Raw genomic sequence first — 18,408 nt, forward strand, 5'->3', positions numbered from 1 at the left:
AGGAACAAGGGGTGGTGTGTGTGTGTGTGGGGGGGGGGTCGCACCCCTATACACCCCCCTCTAGATCCGCCCCTGCAATGTATCTAGTCTAACGTTAGGCCGACGCTGTGACAAGGCACTAAAAGCCTGATAGTGTCGAAAATATCTTTTAAAACGTTGCTACATAACTTTTGTGTTACATATTTTCAACCAAGGTGAAAATATGTAATTTCTGAACCCCATAAGTTGGGGAGAATTTGATAGAAAAGGGTCGTCTCAAAAGTATTGTTTTCAGTATTACTGCTTGTGTCTTGCACAATGAATACTTGCCGCGACTGACACAAACATCATTATTGACTGTGATGTAAAAAATGTAAGGATGATACGACGAGTTACCTACCAAAGAACATGTCAATTACTTTGTTGAACAGCCGTTAATGTTTTCCATTCTCATGTTTTTGTACATTTGTACGTAATTATGATATGTTTATATGTATTTATTTGATACAATGTATTATGCTCACTCAGATGTAAGACACATTCCCTCACGGGCAATAAAAAATTATCTTAACCTCTCTAACAAAAACAAAAAATGTAATGCAGTTCCAGTACCAATCTCTCCCAGGTCTTCTATAATATATTATCAGTCCCTTTTCCATGTTGTTCTTACTTGTCGTACCCACATCAATTGGGTTACAACCCCCTATGATTAAGTAAGGCAACCATACAGTTTATACTCATAAACACTAACCTAGAAGGTAGGGCGGAGAAAGAGTCTTTTATATATTTAAATTCTCTTGGTAATGTCAGCTTCGTTGGCACTACTTTTCATTTGTTCGTTCGTTCTTTCATTCTATCATCCACATGCTCACATGGAATAACTCTGGGTTCTGACTCCGAATAAATAACTGCGACTTGATAAATATTCCACATCATCCAAAGGCGTTATGCATGTTTGTCATCAACTTGATTATGTTCGATAACTTTCAAATGTTTATGAGCCACTGTAACGTCACTTATAAACTGACTGGGGCGGTGGGGTAGCCTAGTGGTTAAAGCGTTCGCTCGTCACGCCGAAGACCCGGGTTCGATTCCCTACATGGGTACAATATGTGAAGCCCATTTCTGGTGTCCACCGCCGTGATATTGCTGGAATATTGCTAAAAGCGGCGTAAAACTAAACTCACTCACTCACTCACTATAAACTGACATCCTCGCGTCCGCGAGGTGACGTACTAAGTTCCTGACTTGCATTGACTGAGTTTAGTTTTACGCCGCTTTTAGCAATATTCCAGCAATATCATGGCGGGGGACACCAGAAATGGGTTTCACACATTATGCCCATGTGGGGAATCGAACCCGGGTCTTCGGCGTGACGAGCCAACGTTTTAACCACTAGGCAACCCCACCGCCCCAGTACAGACTTGAAATGTTGCCAATAAATTTTATTATGGGTAGTTAGGAGAATAAGAAATTGTCGTTTATCGTTCCTTCTGGAAAGTGAGTGAGTGATCGAGTTGGTTTTACGCCGCTTTTAGCAATATTTAAATACATGTATTCCAGCAGTATCACGGCGGGGGACACCATAAATGGGCCCTTCTGGAAAGCTAAGCGTTAGTAATTCGCAAACTACTCACTGACATTGGAAGGGAAAAACTGTTTTATGAAAACTGCAGGAAATGTCAACCCTGCAAAGAAACTTCACTTACGTAATGTAATCAATTTGTTACGACATGAACAATGACGACATATATTCTCACCAGTGAATCACTGCACATGGCGTCTTAAGGTTTCAAATAACCAATCACCATTGAGAATTATTAGATCCAAAACCCGGGAGGGGTATAATCATTATTTCACGCAATAATTCTACCCTTATGGGTAATAGTTATACATAATCGCAATATCGTAATCGTATGGATACCATTCTTGCTGAAGCAAATGATGTAACTGATGCTAAATTTTAGATATGAGAACTCCATGCAGGGGTTATCAGAGTAGGGAGCTTGTTTTGTTTTTTTCTGGGGTAAACTGGGTTCACTGTTGCTATGCGCCACAAGCCAGGAACTCAGTCTAATGCCTGGGGAGGTAACTCTAAATGACAAACATACACTTTTAGGTCATTTTCAGTCTCAGAATGGTTGCTGGTGCCTTCCCTTTGGTAAAACTCGGATCTCTTGTAATCAAACAGGCCAGCAAGCCTGTCGCTAACGCCATGAAGAGGAGAGCGAAAAGCAGTCCGTTTTTTAAGAAATATGTATGCATGCCACCAGCCCAGAGTACGTACTAAATGTGTTCACGATCATGACCTTAGCGGGTCCTGACAGCTATAGATTCTATCCTGTTGTGTCAGATTGTTGAGTAGGTTGTAGATCTGACCATATGACATGTATTATTAGTCGTAATAATATCCAGAATAAGGCCATATGATATAGTGGCGAGGTTTCCTTGGTCGATACCCCAAGACAACGCGTAATATATGACGCAACTCATCTGTTGTTTCAATCCGACACATGATTAGGGCTTCCAGCAGCAGCCGTAAATTTTATGAGTGTGAAACGGGCTTATCTTTGAATTACTTCTTAAAGCAAGTGAAACCAAATTATGTCATTGTATGATTGATGTACATTTTAAGTAGCCTTGGGGTGATGTAATAACAGGGTGTGTGTGGGCCTTGGAGTTGAAGTGTTTGCTTGTTATGGGCCTTTCACGAAGCAACCTTTGCTAAGGTTAACCTTAACTCTCATTCTTTAACATTGCACTACTGGTTAGCGACCAGTTATCACCGCGTACCAGCTATTGCCAACACCTGGCTGTAGTGCTTGCACAGACAGCTTGACTTGTACTTCCATAGTATTTCACACATTGACACTTCACAAAAGCGATAGGCTACGACAGTTAAAATCAAGCTGTCTGCTCAAGCGCTACAGCCAGGTGTTGGCGATAGCTGGTACGCGTCGATAACTGGTCGCTAGCCAGTAATGGTTACCTTATTGACTTACGATCATATTAGTGTTTTGTGAAAGGAGGCCCTGGGTTTGATTCCCTACATGAGCACAGTTTGTTGATCCCATTTCAGGTGTACCAAACCATGACATCACAAGAATAACTTAAAAATGATGTTAGGGACTGTTAATAATTTATGGCTTGGTGTGTGTGTGTGTGTGTGTGGTGTGGTGTGGGGGGTGATGTGGTGTGTGTGTGTGTGTTAATCAATTTTGTACACATGTACCAGTGTCAGCAATTTTGTACATATTGATATTAAAAATTATGCTTCAAAATTATTGGAAGGAGGGGGTAGTCATTGATATTGTACATGACGTGCAGGGTTGGTTGACTTACTTTGTACATAAATTTTAGGGCTGGTGGGGCATTCACATTGTTCATGCTTCTCCTTAAAAGTCATCATCCCCCACCCACCCCCTAGCCATGTATATATTATGAACGGTCCCTTACAATATTAATAAAGTAAGTGACATACTTGAACATCAAACCCAGGGTTCTCGATCATGCTATATCGCTTACTTCAGTGTCAACATCCTTTTCCATGCGTGGCTGTGACGGTGTCCATGGTGTCATGGCATCCATGGTGTTCGATAACCGGAAACTTCTCTAGCAGTCAAGATTGCAAGAGTATCAATGAAAAACAATAAATGTGTAGACAACTGTCTTTTACTTCTATCTTTGTTATTTCTATGTCTAAAAGACAAGTTTCTGTATTGCTTGTTGTTGCTGCCTGATTCCCTTATCACTGACCTTGTGACATTATATAATATATTCCAGAAAACCATTTACGAGAGATAAAGATACATTTTTAGATAATATAATGTATGAAGTACAAAATATGATGAGGTTATCATGCTTGTGTGTTTTGTGACAATAATTATCCTGTGGTAGGAATAAACATAGAGAGCAAACAGAAAGATTCTTACTAATGCAAGATATTAACCATTCCCGAAACAAACAAGAATGATAACATGTATCCATATCCAAATTGTCTTCAGTCAGGGTTCCACTAGTGTAAGATCAACCTCTAATCCACTTTGTCCTCTGTTGTCAGTTTACCACTGGTTTGAGGTCAACTTCCGCCTCAACCTCATGGGACTTGGTCGAGCCAAGCACGTGGACAAGCTAAGTGACGAGATGGCAACAGAGCTCGGTGCCGAGATGTTAGGAGAGTTCATCATCTTCTCCATCGCTGTGGGTACGTTGATGTATGAATACAACAGGTCTGCTACAAAGGAGGAGATCAAGGAGGAGAGAGAGAGACAAAAAACTTCTGTCATTAGAGAAAAAAATACAATATTTAGGTCTGGAAACAGAAATGCAAGGTACCAAGATACGTGAACTCGAGCGGACTGTTAGTGACCTGAACACAAGAAACCTCAGTCTTACAGCCAGAATATTTGGAACAGGGAAGACATAGCTGGAGCTGCTTGTTTTCATATATATTGTGTGAAGTACAGGAAATGTGAGAATTTGTCTGTAGTAATATAATTCTATTTGCCAGATCGGCGATGAGACCTGCTTGAAAAAGTTTGAATGAGAAGAAATTTCAAACCAGGCGTGTTTCGTAACAAACTTGTGCAATCTGAAAACAAAATTTGGTACCTTTTTACTATTTCAGCAAATTTTATATGACACTCTTTCTGAAGTTTAGAGCTATCTAAGTGAAGTATGTTAGGGAAATAGCATATTTACAATATCTCAATAATAATACAATGTTTGAAGATAATGTGGTAGTAGTACAAATAGTTTGTAGCAACTGCTTTTTCTTAAATAATCAAATTTGTATGAATACACTGTTGTGTGTATATGTAATGTTGTTGTGTTGTAGAAATGATTGAGATGTTTTACAGCAAATGATTGAAATGCTAGTGTGATATCAAGTACAGTCATGTTTGGACTGTAAACATGGCAGGGTTGTTGGAGAAGTTTCGGAATATGACAGTTCCTGTAAGTCTGTAAATGAGGACTGTGTCTCCACCATGGCAAGCCCCATCTTAAGTCAGAAGCAGCAGGATATAGACAATCAGTTGATGAACATGTTGCTGCTAACAAGCCCATCTTGTTGTATTTGTTTCAAATTTGAAACTTTACAAAAGTTTTCATATGAATAATGTGGCTGGAAATCTTGGAAATAAAACAAAAGGACTAATTTTCCATAGCCTCTGGTAGTGACAGTTGTAACCTGGAGTCCACATAGGCTGACGAAAGACTGTGCTTACAGTGATGGGTGATTGTAATAAGTGAATTTTAAAATATTGGTCACAAAATTCAAAACCAGATCAACACAGGACCAATGAGAATAAAAGAGTGGACCTTTTATTGTGTTAGTTGTTACTGAATTGTGTGTGTAGCAGCATCTTCTTTTGTCATTGGGGGGCAGTGGAGTAGCCTTGTGGTTAAGGCATTTGCTCATCGCACTGAAGACCCGGGTTTGATTCCCCACACGAACCCAATGTGTGAAGCTCATTTCTGCTGTACCCCACCCTGATATTGCTGGAAAATTGCTAAAAGCGGCATAAAACTAAATTCCCTCACTCTCTCTTTTGTCATAGATCAACCAAGAGATCCTGAGATTTTTGTTTCAGACAGGATATATGTTCAAAGGCCTATGCAGTGTGCAAAATTTATGGTGGTCCTTTGGTCCCTGGGTAGTAAAAATTCATTAGGACCACTAAATGATAAGTGGTCCTGGTTTCCAGTGAATTTTGTATACATAGTTAAGTAAATCTACAAATGTTATTTTGGACCAGTGAAGTTCAGACATGACCAGTAATGGTTGTCCACTCACTGGTCTAGTGGGAAATTTTGAAAGATTTCTTTCCCAGCCTAAGGTGACAGATAATTTTTCCAAGCAGGAACAATCTCCAAAACAGCATCCAGGGAATATGCAACCAATTCAAATGAAAGCTGAAAACCCTCATTTTTGACAGTGATTTTGCATCTGAGCAATTTATTGGAACAGTGCCATAAACACATTAACTTTATTATTATTATTAAAAAAGGAGGAGCCAAACAATTTTTCTATCCCCACTATCCATTATATCCTTAACATCAAGCTTGTCCAGTGTATTTAGTTTCAGCAGAGACCATATAATATTATATGGTCTCTGGTTTCAGTAAAATCCGAAAATAAACTATTTTGCCAGCTATTTTGGCCAACAACAGAGGTCATTTAGTATATGGTTTGGCAATTACAGTTGACATTTAAATATCTGCGTATTGGGAATCAAAACCCACACTGTCGTTTTGTACATTAAATTAAACAATGACATTAACAAACAAGGAATTTTCAGAGGGGAAACTGTTTCCAGAGAGAAAGTCTGAGAGAATTTAGAAGCATGGTTAATTGAAGGTAAAAACTCCACTAAAATGCAACACATCTTGAGCCCCACATCTAACTATACTTGCTACAAATGACATCACATTGTGAAACGTGAAGGCTAAATAAAGCGTAAGTAGGCGTTTCAGTATGGCTGTGATGGCCAACAGCCTTCGAAGTGGACATGTCGAGAAGTGGCAGTAGAGTTCAAGAGGGTGAAAGGGAAACGTATTCCAGTGAAGCCTAAGTATGTTCCATTTGCTGCCAGTGTTACATCTGGGATTCCAGTATTTTAAAATTTGGAAACAGTAAGGCGCCCAAATTTGAAGTGTCAAATTTGAGGTATGAATTGGACTACAAACGTCCCATCAACAAGTCGGTACAGAAATAGACAAGGCCAGGGAGGCCAAGGGAGACAAGTCCGCATTATAACACAAGACAAGTCCGCATTATAACACAAGACAAGTCCGCATTATAACACAACCTTAACGCATATGGTGTTGAGAAATCATTCTCAGGCGCAACTGGAATACTAGACTAAGAACATCTGCATTGGGGCTACACATGCTGGGGTCATTACCAATTAGAAGTCACATCATACAACCATCAGATAACGGTATAAGCGACAGGCATATTTATTGGCCCTGTCCTATCTCCATGCTGTCATCACCTCATGTGGGCCGGTCAAGTGCCCCTACTGCCTAACATTTTACTGTTGGGAAACTTGCAGCCCACACTGTCACTTGGACACTAGATGACCAAGGTGCAAGATCTGTCTGGAACACCAACAAAATCCATTTGTATAAAATGCGAAGAGGATATAGACAACCACCTTTTTTTAAACAAACTGTTCAATGGAAGTGAAAAGGGCAGCATCTGTCTTACGCTTGAAGATGTTCTGGGTACTTCTAGATACTAGATCATCCTCAGTAGATTTCACCTTGCATGCCTCAATCACATCACGAAGGTAAACAGATTTAATTCCGAGATGCTGTGCCTTTTGAATTTGGTTCTTCACGAGAAGGCGACTAACAGGGTCGGGTGGTCAGGCTTGCTGACTTGGTTGACACATGTCATCGTATCCCAATTGTGTAGATGCTCATGCTGTTGACCACTGGATTGTCTGGTCCAGACTCGACTTATTTACAGACCGCCGCCATATATTGAATATTGCTGAATGCGGTGTAAACCCAAACTCACTCACTCACTCATTCTTCATGAGTGCTAGGTCCCTGCCATATGTTTTACTGTTGAGCAATTAGATAAAAAGAGATACTCAAAACAAACCAGAGTTTCACACAATAATCCTATATCAGGAATAAGAACAATAACCCTTGTTTTAATTACAATTAAATCCTTAACCGCATTAACAATTGGGATGCTATGTGTGGACCCAAGTCAGACAATGAAACAATACTTTTTACAACATAACATTCAGGAGGAACCTTTCCCCAAGATTTTGCTTGATTTGTCTCTTAAAGACCAGAAACTGTGCACAAGGCCTCCACTATAGCTTCATGTCACCCAATGTGCTTGTTAATTAAGAGCTGACAGATGAAAATGTGAGGCAAGATTCCAGACCACTGGTGAGGATGTTGGTCCGGCCAGCCATGGCAGTTAGATATGTTTACTTTGTAATCCGACCCCCAAAGTGAGTTAGTTTTCTTGCAGATGTTAACAGACCCTGAACCTGAGGAAATCTAGACTTGCTTTATTTAGGGCTTTAGCACTGCAGAGAGGGCTTGGCAGTAGGGAAATTAATGTGGTTCAGGGACTGTGAGACAGACTACTGGAATACAGGAATCTGTCACTAAGCTAATCCCACGAGAAGTCTGTTCACGAGCATGGCGGGCCACCCCACCTTCCAGTGCTGTCCTGGGGCGGTGGGTGTAGCCTATTGGTTAAAACGTTCGCTCGTCACCGCAAAGACCCGGGTTCGATTCCCCACATGGGTACAATGTATGAAGCCCATTTCTGGTGTCCCCCGCCGCGAAATGCTGGAATATTGCTAAAAGCGGCGTAAAACCAAAACTCACTCACTCACTCCAGGGCTGTCCGCTAAACATCGCCAGAAGCATGTTGCGTTTGACGTAACCGTCACCATCGGTCTGGCATTATCTGCACACGCATCAATTAATCCACCTTTTTGGTACAAGCCCTGATGCAGCACCTCTTTGAAGTCCTCACAAACCTTAACAATCCTCACAATGTCATCCTATGTAAACCCACACCCAGATCTACAACCTCCAAACCTGAATCAGCGCCTTCTACATCGTCTTCCCCTTCATAGGAAAAGCTTCCAACATCATCACACTCTTCCTGTCTCATGAAGCCCACAATGACACCTCCAACACAAGCTCTACCTCCCGTAATCTACCCTTGTTTGGGCCAGCTGAAGAAACACCAAATCCCAAGAACCCAGAAGTGTTGTTTTCAAAATAGCAGTATGGGGCCAGCACATTTCAGAGGTGACGTAATATGACCTCGGAAATGTGCTGGCCCTACCCCGAGGGTGTTTGTATAGCAGAACAATGGAATCGGTAAATAACAACAGATGAGAGGGAGGTTCTCGCCCCTGATGACGTCAAAAACAAAATGGTGCAATTCCTGATGAAGAGGCACTTTCTAGTTTTCTTTGGTCTTCAGCAACCCATGATGGTCGTGGCGACTAAGGGGATCGGGTGGTCAGGCTCGATGACTTGGTTGACACATGTCATAGTATCCCAGTTGTGTAGATCGATGCTCATGCTGATGTTTATAGACTGTCACTCCTTAATAATGTCTATAAACATCTAGAGACACCTAAGTCATACATCAGGATCCTCTTCGTTGACTTTTAATCTGCGTTCAACACCATCCAGCCACATTTCATGATACAGAAACTGTTAGACATGGGCGTTAACTCATACCTCATTAAGTTGATCGAAAACTTTCTTGTGGACAGACAGCAGTACGTGAAAGTTAACGGGGCTGTACCACCAACACTGGTGCACCACAAGGCTGTGTAATATCTCCTGTTCTTTTCACCCTCTACACTAATGATTGTGCAAGCTCGAATTCAACCTGTTCAACTGTAAAGTTCGCAGATGATGCAGCAATTGTTGGCAAACTGAGCGACACTGATTCTGAAGAACTGTATAAAGAGGACATTAATCATTTTACGACTTGGTGTGCAGAAAACCACTTACCCTTAAATGTCACAAAAACAAAGGAACTAATAATTGACTTTCGGAGTAAGCCCACAGAAATGCTTCCAGTGATAATTAACGGGGAATTTGTTGAGACAGTGTCGGAGTATAAGTATCTGGGAACCTTCATTGACCCTAAGCTGAACTGGAACTCTAACACTGAAGCCCTATACAAAAGGTGTCAACAACGTCTTCATCTCATGCGTAAACTGAGATCTTTTAATGTTAACCCATCTGTGATGTCATCTTTTTATGCAGCATTTATTCAGAGTATTTTAAAATTTTCCTTTCATTGTTGTTACGGGTCTCTCTCAGTTCTTCTCAAATCTAAAATAGACAAAATTGTTAACACTGCAAGTAAACTCGCTGGAGTCAGATTTGAATGTTTATCATCAATATATGAGCGGCAAATCGTGAATCAAGCTGTCAAAATTATATCTGACCGTACTCACTACTTAAATTCGGAATACAACCTCCTCCCTTCAGGCCGCCGCTACAAAGTTCCAATTGTGAAAACTAAGAGAGCCCGTACATCCTTTATTCCAAGTACCATATCTCTCTTAAACAAATGTGAAGATACCTAAATCAATGAATTTATGTAAATATGTTTGGTATCTCTCTAATGTGTCAGTAGCTCTGCTGATGTAACACAAATTCCTGAAAAGGCATTAAAGTATTATTCTATACTATTCTATGCTGTTGATCACTAGATTGTCGGTCCAGACTTGATTATTGAACCCGATAGTCGCCTCTTACGACAAGCATGGCTTGCTGAAGATTAATTCTAACCCAGATCTTCAGGGTTATCCCACCTGAATTGTAGCTTAATCCGGTTTTGTCTCCCACACCGTGTGATCTTTGTCTAACCACGTTGTTACAATATCATTATTCTGTTGTTACTGGTTACCTACCCATCATAATCACTCCAATGCGAGATAATTGTTGTCTCATACGTAATATTTCATACAGTACAAGTTTCCACAGTCAATCCAAAAGTAACACATTTGTATAATTAGCCTGCAGGGGAGGATACAACTTTTTTTAGAAAAGACGCACGCACGCACACACACGCACACACACACTGGATCCGCCTGGTGTAATACGGGTGAGTAAGTGGTTATGCTTACTCAGTTTTTATCAAACCATCGGGGCACGGTGTTTTCATTTCTAACACAAATAATATAAATGTATGTTGTGCGTGTGCTTTCAAATTATTGACAACTGTTTTTGAAAATGCTTGCGTTAGATAAATGCTCAAAAGTTCATTATAAAAATTGTTTGTTTTGAGACGACCCCCTGGGTGCGAAACTTAGGCAGCCATAAACAGCTCTACTTGGCGCCATGTGCGAAAGTGTTGACAGTTCATAACAAGCGAAAGCTCGGATAGTTCGTCAACATGAGCAGGTTAACAACTGATATTACACTAGAAGATATTGACGACTGGTTCAAGATAGGAAAGGAAGCAACACAGAAGAAGTCCACGATACAGTCTGTGCCACGAAGCTTCACTGGAGGCCGGGACTACGACCCACGAACTGGAACTGTACATGGAGTGCAACAAAATGACTTTTCAAAGCATCTTCCAACCTATAAAAGGTGCGTTTCAGGAAACACACTTGCCGCATATTCGTATGATAATTCCTTGTGAAAACCGTAAGCATGGTTGATGATTGAAACGAAGTAGGACACGTGTCACACCGGACACAAAATGAAATAACCATGATAAAATATGCTACGTTTCACTTAGTAGTAACCACATGCATCCGGGTTACAGCTGTTCTTCTGCAACCCATGCTTGTCGTAAGAGGAAACTAATGGGATCGGGCCCCGATTTCTCGAAACAAACTTAAGTTTTTACTCAAATTTCAAACTGAGTTTGACAATTTGAAACAGCTGAATTTTTAACTCAACTGCATTTTTAAAATAAAAATGCCAAAATAACTTAAGTAATCTATCCACCAAACTCCAATTGTCTACTATGAGGGAAATGCATTTGCTCAAATTTGAGTAAAAACTCTAACTTAAGTCAAAACTCAGACTTGAGTTTGTTTCGAGAAGTCGAGGCTGGTGGTCAGTTTGCTGACTTGGTTGTCACATGCCAATGTTTCCTAACTTCTTTGATAGATGCTCATGCTGTTTATCATTGGATTCAATAATTTTCTTATGACTGGATTATTGGTGAGTGCTGAGCATTAAACAGCAGAAAAATAACAAACCTATCAGGAACCAAACCGTAATACTTTGAGTGACAAATATTAACAGCAACAAATGTTTAGGAAGTTGATCTTAAATTTGGGCTTGGTAGGTATTTTGTACTCTGGTGGGTTCTGAATAGGACCTGTGAACCTACAGGACTTTCTGGATTGTCAGTTGCATGATGTTTTGTTTAATGACAACGACAATGTACATTCCATGGTTACACACCAAGTTGATAATGTTAGCATTTATTTCAGACTGGTTGCTCTAAGTTTAGTGTTTACATGATCAGATTGTTATGTCGGGCCTGCTTTGATTGTTAAGATGTTGTAAGGTGGCTGTGGACAAACAAGAGCATGATGATGCAGAGCTCTAGATAAGATTTAGCTCATGTGGGTACTGTACCCAATGTATTTTTTTGGAGTGGGTATTATGAATGTTGAGTGGGTATTTCATTTTCCGTTACCCACTGCTTTCAAACGTGCGTATTTCAGTCATTTTACTCACCTAAGTATATGTCATTGAGTAAGTTTACTAAGCAGGTATGTTCTGCCTTATGTCATACCTAATCAAAACCAACTTAAATATAATGGAAATGATTTCATAAAAAATCACTCATCCTATACTGACAGTACAAAACTTGCCCTATACTAACAGTACAACTTGATAGCAATCGATGTCTTTTTCATTACGCAATTGATTTTCATTAATATATTCTGTACGCATTTGTTTTAAACTTTTTGCATATCAACATTTTAAATGCGTAATTGGTACGCAACAATGATTTTTTCAGTGTGTAATTGGAAATTTTCTATGCATATTTTACCCGGATACGCAGCTTATCTGGGCCTCTGATGATGTGTGGGTGGTGTTGTAGGAATGTGGCTGTGGACCAACACGAGTATGCTGAGCGGATCCAAGAGGAGGAGAAACAACATCTCCTGCAGCATTATCAGGTCTGGAACACCCCTACACATTCCAAGACATCACTCAATTTGTTACCATGGTTACCAGTGAAAACAAATAGGTCTTGTTTCGTTAATATGTAGGGCCACTCCTGGACCATTTGCTCCAGTTACATGCAGACCCATGAAGATCCGGGTTAGAATTGATTTTCAGAAACCCATGCTTCTCGTATGAGGTGACTAACAGAATCGGGTGGTCGGGCTCACTGACCTGGTTGACACATGTCATCGCATCCCAATCGCATAGATTAATGTCAGTGCTGTTGATCACTGGATTGTCTGGTCCAGACTTAGTTACTTACAGATCGCCGCCATTTAGCTGGAATATTGCTGAATGCTGTGTTTAAACAACAATAACCAACCAACCAGTTGTCTGCAGAAATAGAGGGTCATATAGTTTTGACTAATCATTCAACTAAACCCAGGCTGAGTGTATATCACTCCTTTTTAGCATGTTTAATGTACACTGGAACCTAGTGAAACCAGTTGACCTCAGAGATTATGTCAAGAATGTCCTTCCAGCAAGCAAATGGGTTACGACTGATGAGGACTGTCATATTCCATTAGGTGGGGAATTACAAAGGTATGCGGTGCCACAGATGATCACAGATTCTGGTATAAAGGTGACATGAGAACAGTTTCTCGGCAGAAGTGTTCCGTGTTCAGTGGCTCCATCTGTACAGTTAGTGATGGAATGGAGCACAACAAAAGTACTGATGGGCCATGGTGGCCCAGTCTTACCTGTTTATAAGACAAAGGTAGGGCAGTGCTCTATTCAACATCATGATCATGAGTGTACCTGCACAACTGATGTTAGTGGTATGGTGAAACAATGATGAAAGGCTCAGAGTTTTACTTTGGCCTACAAAACTAGGGTCTAAGAAGAATAAGGTGAAGTTAATTAAAAAATACTCTACTGTAAGGTTTGATGATTGCATTAATTACCAGGATAAGAAAGTAAGAATGTAAGATTCAAACAGATTAGTAACCAGGAGTTTAATAGTTTTTGTTAAGTGAGTGAGTGAATGGGTATGTTTTTACGCCACTTTTAGCAATATTCCAGCAATATCATGGCCACTTTCAGCAATATTCCAGCAATATCACGGCTGGCGACACCAAAATTGGGCTTCACAAATTGTACCCATGTGGGGAATCAAACTCGGGTCTTCAGCATGACAAGCAGACGGTTTAACCACTAGGCTACCCCACCGCCCCAGGTTTTGTTATGAATTTTATATAATTAATATTATTATGGTCCCCAGGAATGCAATATATATTCTTCTTTGCATCAATTCCATACAATAGTGCGTTCTGGATTCTCATTATGTGTTGTATAAAGCCCTGAACAAAATGGTGAAGGTATAGATTTCCACAGATTTTAAACATGTTAAATGCATTCTAATCTGTATCCATGGTGTATCCTTCATGACATTCATCAGTCGTGACTTCCAGTCTCTGAAATGTCCTCATTCTTGTCCTCAAACTGTACAAATCTAAAGTGTGTGCTGTGTTAGTCATAGCTTTGTAATGGTGTATATGTATCATTCCCAGCTTCCACACGAGACGAAATGAATGTTATTTAGGGCTAACACATTTCTTAGTAAAGTACGAATTCTAATACTTTCTGGATTGAATGCAGTCTGGAATGTGAACCTGAACTGAGTGAGGCAACAAATCAACACACGAAAGTCTCTGATCAAATCTGCTCAGCTACTGAGACTTCAACAAATATAGAAGTCCCACAACTGGTAGCAGGGCTGTAACGATGCATCTAACTATCGATGGATTACAATTGTTGAGTCTCCGATAGCGATTAATCGATGGTAGAAAGGAAAAACTATCGATGCATCGATAGTATTAGACTAAGGCTTAGTCTCTGAATATATATAATTTTGATAGTAACAAAAAAGCCCATTTATATTGAAAAGGAGCCCTAGGGAGACAGAACCTGAGGAAATCTAGACTTGCTTTATTTAGGGCTTTAGCACTGCAGAGAGGGCTTGGCAGTAGGGAAAATAATGTGGTTCAGGGACTGTGAGACAGACTAGGATAGTATGTGTGACTATCGATAGTTTAGTAATTCCGTTGATAAATGCGCAGCTCAAACTACAGGAAGTACCAGATTCATACACTTTGATTTAGAGTTAACCACCCCTGTTATCTTAATCTGGGTTTGATGTTTCTTGTCAGTTATTAAAAGAGACTGAAACTACTTCAGCTTGTTTTTGTTTCATATAAACTATACATTCATTTGGGAAATTACTTCAAATGAGACAATTCAAGGAGAAAAACACTATTGCAACAGTATTGCAATAGTTGGTCGCAATAGACTATCGATATCACAATATTATGTTGCAATAGACTATCGCTATCGCGATAGTTGTTTTCCCTCAATAGTCACCCCTACCTGGTAGTCTAGATCACATACTTTGCTCACCTGTGACAAGTCCAAATTAGCATGGCTGTCTATGACAGAAAGTTTCTTTACACCATATCTTTTGACAAAGTGGTCGAATGTAATCTGTAACAGTTTGTATTACATTTTCTTAGTAAAGTACTAAGTCTTGAAGTTTCTTGAAATATAGTTGAGAACTAAATTTAACATAGCATTTAAACTTTTGATACATGTGATATATTATGATTGTGGGTAAGATCTTTAGACATTGTGTGTGGTGAGCAGCTTTGGAATGATAGCTGGAATGTGTGTTTCAGCCCCTGCAGGTTGGGCCGATGTCTCCTGGTGGGGAAGTGGTTGGGGGGATGGAGCAGCTGGAACTAGACAGCACCGTGGCGGGGTCCGTGGGGATGCCGGAGGACCTGGTGCCTCCTGGAGCCACTGAAGTCTACAACAACTACCACTTTGCCCACAACTATGACAAGAAACTGCCCATCACAAACCACAAGGAACAGGTGCTTGCATTTCTCATGTCCTTCTTACTCATTAGGTTAGGACTTTGAGCACATATTGTCATGTGTCATCTGTTGTTAGTCAGCAGAGACCCAGCAGTTTCCTTTTCTCTAAAACTGGTCGACAAATTGAGCTCAGCTTAAGCATCTTAAGTTATTTGTCTTTGATCTGGAGTAATATTTTTTCCTGTAGGTATTCAAGTTATTTGGTCATAAGTGTTGCTTTAGGAATAAGACATCTGATTCACATTTCCTCATAAGGGATGCTTCAATCAAGCTGTAAAGGCTACAGACATCTATGTTTGATGTGTGCTTATAATTTAGTAAACATTTTGTTTACTGTATGCTGCATCTGGGTGGGGTTTATCTAGATCTGATGAGAGGCTGATATTTGGGCTGACATCTGCAGCTGATAGTAAAAATTCCTAATTTAAGTTAAAATATTCCTGATTCGTCAGAATTTGTGAAACTAGGAACATTAAGATGATCTAACAGTATGACACGTTTTTCCCACTTTGCTTAACAATGGCACGTATTGTTGTTCAGAATCCAAGATAAATCACAGATCTGGTTTGTAGTCTGACAGTTATAATTGTTCTCTCATGTACTTAAACCTGTCAGTTATAATTGTTCTCTCATGTACTTAAACCATAACCCTGTCAGTGATAGTTGTTCTCTCATGTACTTAAACCATAACCCTGTCAGTGATAATTGTTCTCTCATGTACTTAAACCATAACCCTGTCAGTGATAATTGTTCTCTCATGTACTTAAGCGATAACCCTGTCAGTGATAATTGTTCTCTCATGTACTTAAGCGATAACCCTGTCAGTTTTAGTTGTTCTCTCATCTATTTGAACAATACCATTCCCGTACTGACGATGTGGCCTATGTTCCAGCTGTTGAGCACTATAGAGAGTAACCAGGTGACAGTGGTCCAGGGTTCCACCGGCTCTGGCAAGACCACGCAGGTGCCCCAGTACATCCTGGATCACTATGCTCAGGAACACAAGCACTGCAACATCATCATCACACAGCCTCGTCGTATTGCCGCAGTCAGCGTGGCAAGGAGGGTATGCTCCGAGAGGAACTGGACTCTTGGAGCGATCTGTGGATACCAGGTAAGTGGCCTGCTGATTTAGACTTACAACAGTGCTTGGCTTAGAGATGTGTAAAGTGAAAATCATAGCAGATTGTACTGATTCATGTTGTGCCCAGAGAGGAAACCCGTGAAGATCTGGGTTAGAATGTGCCTTCAGTAACCCATCCTTGTCGCAAGAGGCTCATGCTGTTGATCACTGGATTGTCTGGTCCAGACTTGATTATTTACAGACCGCCGCCATATAGCTGGAATATAGCTGAGTGCTGTGTTAAACAACCAACCAACCAACGCAGAGAGGAAATTCTGGTTTGAACCCAGGTTGTGTCATAGCAAGAAATATTCAAACATTGTACCTGATGTTGCCCTGCCTGGCAATATGTGTTTAGGATTGTTAAGGGGTTAAAACAAAGACTGGTTAGCATGGAGTCTGTGTAGTGTTGTGGGGTGTCCATGTTAAACTGTGGCATGGTATCTCTGGGGGTTTATACAGTAAATCCTGCTCAGGCCTAGTTCAAGGAGCACCCCCATACGTCCACACACAAATACATGCACTTCACCACATAAGTTGAATAATAAGCAGCGTTAAACCTCACCTCACCTCACCAGACCTGTGAAGATCCGGGTTAGAATGTGCCTTCAGTAACCCATGCTTGTCGTAAGAGGCGACTAACGGGATCGGGTGGTCAGGCTCATTAAATGGGTTGACATATGTCATTGGTTCCAAATTGAGCAGATTGATGCTCATGCTGTTGATCACTTGATTGTCTGGTCCAGACTCGATTATTTACAGACCGTCGCCATATAGCTGGAATATTTCTGAGAGCAGCGTAGCAGTTCAGTCCACCTCAAACCTCACCTCACTCACCTCACCTCACCTCACCTTCAGTCCACCTCACCTCACCTTCACCTTCAGTCTACCTCACCTCACCCTCACCCTCACCTTCACCTTCAGTCCAGGTGCTATCAGATCATCATATCAAGTCAATTAGTTTTACAAGAACAAATGTTTTGTAACCCAAATGATGATGATATCGTATTCCTTTCAGATTGGCCTGGACAACAAAACATCGGAGGACACTCGCATCACCTACTGTACAACTGGGGTACTGAGAGAGAAGTTGATTAAGACGAAAAATATGCTGCAATACACACACGTGATCCTTGATGAGGTCAGTCTGCAGCTCTTCTAAGACGTCTGTTAATGTGTTGTGCCCTTCAGAACATCTCTGTCTTCTCAATTATGGTATCACAAACCTTCATAAAGGAACATACATTTGTGTAACTGTAGAGTACATGTTCAAAAATTGGAATATTTCTGAGAGCCACATTACTGAACTATTAAACCAATATTAATGAGTAGTACGTGAAACTATAGTCATTCATGGTTTTCAGGTTCACGAACGAGACCAGGAGTCGGATTTTGCCCTGTTGATTGTGCGGAAGTTGCTGCGTACCAACTCACAACATGTCAAGGTTAGTGGAACTCAGATGTTCATCTGTGCCTGATGTGGGATATTTTCTGTCTTGTTTGTAATGTGTGTGTGTGTGTGTGTGTGATGTGATGTGATATGTGATAGTTGTTATTGATCTGGTTGACCTGAGTGTGGAGCTTGATTTATCTGTGTGTAGTTGATCTGTATGTGGTCTGTGGTTGACCTGTGCATGGTCTGTGGTTGATCTGTGTGTGGTCTGTGATTGATCTGTATGTGATCTGTGGTTGATCTGTGTGTAGTTTGTGGTTGAC

At 40.6% G+C, this 18,408-nt stretch overlaps 2 protein-coding genes across 2 annotated transcripts in view; both read left to right on the top strand.

The window, feature by feature from the left end:
- Positions 1-2,043: 2,043 nt before the first annotated feature.
- On the top strand, positions 2,044-5,305 carry LOC124280080 (putative OPA3-like protein CG13603). The gene is made up of 2 exons (XM_046715958.1): positions 2,044-2,258; positions 4,040-5,305. Exons 1-2 carry the CDS (start codon positions 2,117-2,119, stop codon positions 4,324-4,326), a joined length of 429 nt encoding a protein of 142 aa, XP_046571914.1. The 5' UTR covers positions 2,044-2,116; the 3' UTR covers positions 4,327-5,305.
- A 5,516-nt stretch (positions 5,306-10,821) lies between these two features.
- Positions 10,822-18,408, top strand: part of LOC124280081 (ATP-dependent RNA helicase TDRD9-like) — a 45,012-nt gene continuing 37,425 nt past the window's right edge. Inside the window, exons 1-6 of the mRNA XM_046715959.1 lie at positions 10,822-11,091; positions 12,569-12,647; positions 15,369-15,566; positions 16,462-16,683; positions 17,711-17,833; positions 18,057-18,137. Of these exons, the coding sequence (XP_046571915.1) occupies positions 10,892-11,091; positions 12,569-12,647; positions 15,369-15,566; positions 16,462-16,683; positions 17,711-17,833; positions 18,057-18,137 (903 nt within the window). The 5' untranslated portion in view covers positions 10,822-10,891. The remainder of the gene's footprint in view (positions 11,092-12,568; positions 12,648-15,368; positions 15,567-16,461; positions 16,684-17,710; positions 17,834-18,056; positions 18,138-18,408) is intronic.

This window comes from Haliotis rubra, unplaced genomic scaffold, assembly GCF_003918875.1.
Source record: "Haliotis rubra isolate DU_JTF1 unplaced genomic scaffold, ASM391887v1 Scf26, whole genome shotgun sequence".
NCBI classification, from domain to species: domain Eukaryota; kingdom Metazoa; phylum Mollusca; class Gastropoda; order Lepetellida; family Haliotidae; genus Haliotis; species Haliotis rubra.